Source organism: Pyricularia grisea, chromosome I (genome assembly GCF_004355905.1).
Source record: "Pyricularia grisea strain NI907 chromosome I, whole genome shotgun sequence".
Taxonomy (NCBI): Eukaryota; Fungi; Ascomycota; class Sordariomycetes; order Magnaporthales; family Pyriculariaceae; genus Pyricularia; species Pyricularia grisea.
The window spans coordinates 3109879-3116569 of record NC_044973.1 but is presented as its reverse complement, the minus strand read 5'-3'; the positions used below and the strand labels follow the sequence as shown (position 1 = coordinate 3116569).

Genomic DNA, 6691 nt, shown 5'->3' with positions numbered 1-6691 from the left:
AAAAAAAAAAACAAATCAACTTGTAGCAATGTTCAACATTGGAGTAGATGAACCGCGCTGTAGACAACTCGGTGGGTTTCCACATGGGCCGCAAAATCATACTTTTGCGGCACAGCAACCGTGGCTTGCAGACATGGGCACAGAACACCGAGCGCCAAGGGCCAAAACGTTGAGCGACATGGACTAAGCATAGAGTGCTCGTTGTACGACGTTCAAAGTAAAAGTACGCAGGATGCAACTTGCATCAGTGGCCTACGCATACGAGCCATACCAGCTGAACTACGATAACATAACAGCACGAAACCAACGATAATAATAAAACATACCAGTCGTACAAGGAATGGCAAGGGACAAGGCTCTACTCATAGTATATCAGAGATGAGATTTTTTTTTTGATACGAGTGACCAACCACCTCTGGAAATTCTCGAGGGATGGTTGGTTGCTTTGTTCAAGGTAGTCGGCTGTTCTTGCACAGGAGCGCTCGTTACTTCGTGGGGCCACAGGAGATCGCTGGGTTCTCGCGCCATTAGGTGAATCTTACAGCACAGGCGTTCCTTGCTGACCTCCCTTTATACGTCTTGACGTGTCCTGGACGCCCCCAAAAAGATGACAGCAATTTCAGATGGTTGTGTGAAGTGCTTAGTGATTTTTTTTTTTTTTCTCACTTTACCGAAATGGAAGAATTCCCTGAATCTTTGTTTACAATCGCTAACTTATCTAGGTGCCAACCTACCTAGGTACAGGTAATTAGCACATAGTTTCTACAAGTACCACCTTACCCAAGCAACCATCTGTGGTCCATTCTCGGTAACCCAGAAAGTTGGATTTTTCTTCATCCCTGGCGGACTGCACGGTGGGAGGTGGGCCCCGCTGTGCAGCATTCTCCGTCCTGGTTGGTTAAGCTAAACCGGCTCGCCCCTTGTCCCTGCACCTGCCTCCTTTCGACTCCTTTCCGTTGCGTGGGTAAGGTGGTCCAGCCCTGAGCTCCCGCCCGGCCTTGTAGCGCACTTTAGCCCTCGTTGTAACCCTTTCCTACCTAGCCCAGCACCGTCCGACAGGCCAGCCTCGTTGTCAACCCGGTCCGTCCATCAAAATCAGTTTTTATTATTCTCGCATGCGCTGGCATTGAGTGATTGATCGAATTATCTGCCCAACTGCGCGTGTCTGTCGTCCTTCGTTTTTTTTTCTCTCTCTTCATTTGTTTTTACCTCCCCAATTCAAACAGACACGCATGCGCGCTCGTTCCCGTCCGAATCCATCCGAAACAAGGACCCCAAGGTCGGCCAAATGTCATCATTGAGCCCATTCAAGCATTAGGTGAACCCCCAAGGGAGAGCTTCTGCCGGCCCTCCCAGCTTTGCTTGTGAGCATAACTCCCTGCTCTGCCATGATCTCGTCGTGAGGGTCGTCAAACACAGCTTGGCCCCAGCCTAGCATGACCGCCCGCACTTGTCGCCATGCCGTTTCTTCGTCGCCGCGGCGTAATCGCCAGCGAATCCGATATGCGCCGCCATGCCAATTCCGATGAAGTGCTGTCGGTCGATAATCAGCCGCCCGCCCCCGAGACGACGCAACCGGGCGAACCTACCTTGCCCGACTCACCACCTTCAACTCCGCCCGACCCGGCTGCCGGAACAAGCGCCATTCTCGCGCCTACCACCACAACACCTCCTAGCGAAACCTCTCCTGACGCTGGACAGCCCTCCTTGCAGCCGATTCCCTCGATAAATCTACCTCAAAGATCCCAATCGCCTCCGCTGCCGGATGATGCCAGTAAACAACGTCGTTTTTCCATGCTTAGGTTCCGCAATGCCTCCGACTCTCAGCTCGCGACAAGGGCAAGACAGCAGGCACAGGCTGAGAAACGGCCGCCGATGCCCCCAATCTCTCTTTCGCACCAGCACCACCAGCCACGTATGTGATCAATCGAAGATGGAACATCCTTAAGCCCCTGCTATCCCACCAAAGTTCTTTGCACTGGCCCTTACGACTCGAAAATGCATGCTAACCCTATAGTTACTAGCCCCCGAGATAATCAAAACCTCCCCGACCGTCGATATGAATACAATGCCACTACCGAAGAAGTCTTCCCGCATGAAGCTTCCATGGGGCATTGGAGACAAAGACGAGAGCAAAGACGAGTCCGGAGAACAGGTGCCACGTCCAACGACCAAAAAGGACCGCAGGAAAACGCTCAACTTTGGAGCGACATCTAGCAAACAGAGCGTCACCTTCGATGTACCCGGGAGGGCTAGCACTTCCCACCAGCCCCCTGCTTATGGTGACGATACGGATGGAAACGGGCTCCCCCTCCCGGCAACCAGGCTATCCGAGTCCTCGAGATCGGATGGCAGCTCTGGCGATCACCGCGTGTACGGCAGCACGACGACCACGACCCACACAGTCCAAACCACAACCACCTTCTTTCGACTCCCACGCCGGCGACAAAAACAACCGGAACCTTTATTCCCGATAGCTCACCTGCAGAAGGGCGGCAGCTCTCAGTCGGATGTGCAAAGGCCTACCACGGGCGCTTCGCTGTCGACTGCCACGCCTGATTCTTTTAGAGCAAGTACATCAGGCCGGCCTGCAGGTCAAAGTACAACGCCGACGCCCACCCCTTCAAGACCCACCTCGTCCAGGCTCACATCTTCTGCGACGTCCCCTGCTTTTCACCTTTCCCACAAGGCTAGCGTGTCGCCTGCTACCGCGCTTTTCAGGCCTGAGTCGAGAAATTCAGGCCGATCTTCGCCATCCAAACTGGCTCTCAACAATAGAGGGAGGTCCTCGACTTTCAGCTCGTTAGGAAGGCAATCGATGGACGATGGTCTGCACGCGCCTCCGCGCACTTCGACATCTACAGGGCGCAAGAGCTTTGGCGACCTCCTTGGGCTGAACAAGCTCCGTCAAAACAACGATCTTTCGGGCAGACATGGTTCACGGACACCAGCCACACCTGGCTCCACAACATCCAAGAACAACTCACTTCAGATCGCTCGTGAGCAAGCGCTTGTTCTTCCGGAGAGACGAGATGACGATACACCGGCGAAGTATCTGGCAAGGTTAGAGGAGGTCGTCAGTCGCAGTGTTGTTGCGAGTGCTCTTTCCAAGAGCGCTGACGCATTCTCCCAGGCAGTGTTACGGAGCTATATGCGCAGGTTTAGCTTCTTCGGGGATCCAATGGATATGGCTATCAGGAAGCTGTTGATGGAAGCCGAGCTTCCCAAGGAAACGCAGCAAATCGATCGTTGTCTGCAGGCTTTCGCGAACCGGTACCATGAGTGCAACCCAGGCATTTATACCAACCCCGATCAGGCTTACTTTATTGCATTTTCTCTGCTCATCCTACACACCGACGTTTTCAACAAGAACAACAAATACAAGATGCAAAAGGCGGATTATCTCAAGAATACACATGGAGAGGGGATCTTTGACGATATCCTCGAGTGCTTTTATGACAACATCACTTACACGCCTTTCATCCACGTTGAGGATGATCTGGATATCAACGGGGAAAGGATAGTTGCCCACAAGGCCAAGAAGAAGTCACTCTTCAACGCTAATCAGGATCCGGTGAAGAGGGCCGCTAAGGAACCGATCGACCCTTACACCTTGATCATCGACCAGAAACTTGACATACTGCGACCTAACCTCAAAGATGTGATCCCCCTGGAGGACACTTACAGCTATCTGGGTACTGCACAGTCTTTCAACCTGCAGGAGCTTCAGAAGACTTTCTTTAAGACGGGCATTCTTCAAATAGTGTCGGCCAGGTCGCGGCCGGACGCTTTCATGTCTGAGAAGACAGCTACCAATCCAGAGGAAGCGCAGCAAGGAATTGTGGACATCAAAATCACCAAAGTTGGCCTACTCTGGCGCAAGGATGTGAAGAAGAAGAAGACGAGATCGCCCTGGCAGGAATGGGGTGCTATTCTGACAGGAGCTCAACTATACTTCTTCCGCAATACGTCATGGGTAAAGAACTTGATGCACCAGCTCGACAGCCATATCAAGCATGGGAACGACGGCATACCTGTTATATTCCAGCCGCCACTAGAGCACTTCAAGCCCGACAGTTTACTTTCTACCAATGATGCGGTCGCCCTGCTCGATTCGTCCTACAAAAAGCACAAGAATGCTTTTGTCTATGTGAAGCATGGGGGCTCCGAGGAGGTGCTTTTGGCGGATAATGAAGAAGAGCTGAACGACTGGCTGGCGAAGTTGAACTACGCTGCAGCGTTTAGAACGTCGGGTGTACGGATGAGGGGCGTCGTCGGTGGCAACTACGACGGGCAGACTCGTCGGGCGATCAGAAGGCTAGAGTCTGACTCCTCAACCTCGGTCCAGACGCCCAGCGGCGAAGTGACCATCTCAAGGAGTCGTATCGACCATAACCTAGCACAAGATATTCTCGAACGTCGGCGTGAGGTCATGTCGGAAAGAGTTTCAGACGCCAACGAGAGGTTGCAGGAGCAGGAGTCCAAACTGGACGCACAACTGAGAAATGCTAGGCACCTACAAATCCTGGCTCCAATCATGCCAAAGACGAGGGATCAGATACTCTTGTCGGCGGCTCGGATAGCTGCAAAACTAAAATGGACGCGCATGGAGATGTGGAAACTAAAATGCCATCGTGACATCCTCCTCATGGACCTGGAAGAAGAGAGGAAGCTACTTGGTCTCCCGCCGGCCTTGATATTGGGGCACATTGCCAACCCCGAAAAGCCGGCTCTGGGCCGCGAAATATCAAAAGCCAGTTCCTCTACTGTGATCCAGCAGAGCCCCAAGTCAATTTTGCAGGCGCCACTCCGCATAGCCCCGCCTGCTCCCGGAGATGCTCTTGACTCACCTGATGGCGATGTTTTCCAAACCCCGCCAACCAGCGCGACGTACCACAAGCACAGTCTGTCATGGGAAAAACCAACCGTCAGTATTGACCACGCAAGTCCCAGAAAAGAATCTAGTGCTAGTGCTACTGGAACGCCGATGTCGGGAACTGCATCACCGTCGCCAAATATGACTAGTTCGGCATCCCCTTTGGCAGTCACAGGCCTGTCGGTTGCACTCCAAGCACCACAAGCTGCTGGTAAACCCAGTGATGAGCATGATGCGGCCGAGAGGGAGCTGCTTGAACAAACCGGGCTCCTTGATAACGAGTCGTCGAAAGAACCCGATAACAAGTCCTCTACCGCACTTTCCGGGGATGTTTCGGACAGCCGAGAACGAGAACTTTGGGAGAATAATTCACCTCTGCCAGGATCAGGCTCTGACAAGCAGGATCGCAATAAAATTCGGCGCAGTCTTCAACGAACGCTTCGCGAAAGTGCTGGGCACTTGTCCCATGTACGCAGTCGCAAGGGCAAGGAGCCCGCTGCTCCTTCGAGTGCCGACGAGGAATCGTCGCGCGACGAGACAAATGTCCTCACCAGAGGTACCGGCTCGTTCGTCGTCCATGGCAAGAAGGCGTCCGTCATCAATTTTGGCGGTGATTTGCAAGGGAGCGCCGCGGACCAGAGGCTCAGGAATCGCAAGACGCAGCAGACCATGGATACTCTGCGCATCGATGTGAACTCGACGCAATTTTCTGGAACTGATCCCAGTCCCACATCGGCAACCGCGGCCCCGGACTTTAGGACGATTCTTCAATCGCCCAAAGACTGTGAACGCCGTGAATCAGCCGCCAGCGCAAGCACTGCCACCGCTATGAGCTTTCGTGAGCTTCATAGAAAGTACTCAACAGCCCAGGCCACAAAATCTCATGGAAACCTCTCGCTCCCGGACGAGGATAGCGATGCAGCTCTTAGTTTCTCGGATGGCCGGAGAACCCCGCTACCTCCGATCGAACATGACTCGGATGAGGAGGCAGACTTGGCCAAGGAGGTTCGGCTGAGGCTGGGATTGACCTTGGACCAGGGAAAGAGAGCTGTCACTAGTGATGAGGACGAGGAGGATGTCGAAATTGGAAGCAACGGTGATGAGATGAGAAATGGCGGTTTGCGCAGCCCTGCTGAAAGCACATTGCAGCAGAGGTTCTACACGCCAGAACCACCGTTGTCGCCCACATCTGAAACGAGCAATGATCGCGACATTGATCGTGGCCATACACAAACGCCGCTTAGTTCGCCGCCGCAGCTCCAAGCCGTGAATGGTTAGTTGGGCAAGAGACAACCAAAACAGAACTTACCGAATAACCATTATGCAGGTGATGAAAATGGCACAACAAAACAAAAGTATCCCTATCATTTTCTCTCTGTCTTCTCTCTCCTTTGTACTATTAGGCATTTGCGATGTATTGGAGGCGCGTTCGAGCTCCTCCGCCTCGACAAGGGATGGGAGACTGGGCATCAGCGTATAATGGCCTCATTCTGGGGCCCACAGTTGATCAACCCTTATTGATACCTGCAAAGGCATTCATTTGTATCTTCATACCTTTTTTTTTCCTCTTTCCTTTTATTCTTACCGTTTTCCTTTGTTTCTTTTTATCAATTTCCCTCTTCCTCTCAATCGCGAACTTGGGTTTCGCGCAGGTTCTGTTATTTCGGCGGGCAATGGATCATAACCACGGTTGGCCTTTGGTAGGAGTAACGATGGATGGGATAGATAGTTAATTGCAAAATAGGCTCAGCGTTTTCTGTACGATTCCCTGATTCTCGAGAACTGAACGTGTGCATGTTGAACTAAAAAAGAATT

The 6691-nt window shown here is 52.5% G+C and overlaps 1 protein-coding gene across 1 annotated transcript; it reads left to right on the top strand.

Moving 5' to 3' along the window:
* The first annotated feature begins 1067 nt into the window (after window positions 1-1067).
* PgNI_05985 (uncharacterized protein) lies at window positions 1068-6622 on the top strand. The gene is made up of 2 exons (XM_031126014.1): window positions 1068-1915; window positions 2025-6622. Exons 1-2 carry the CDS (start codon window positions 1459-1461, stop codon window positions 6152-6154), a joined length of 4587 nt encoding a protein of 1528 aa, XP_030982688.1. The 5' UTR covers window positions 1068-1458; the 3' UTR covers window positions 6155-6622.
* Window positions 6623-6691: the final 69 nt, after the last annotated feature.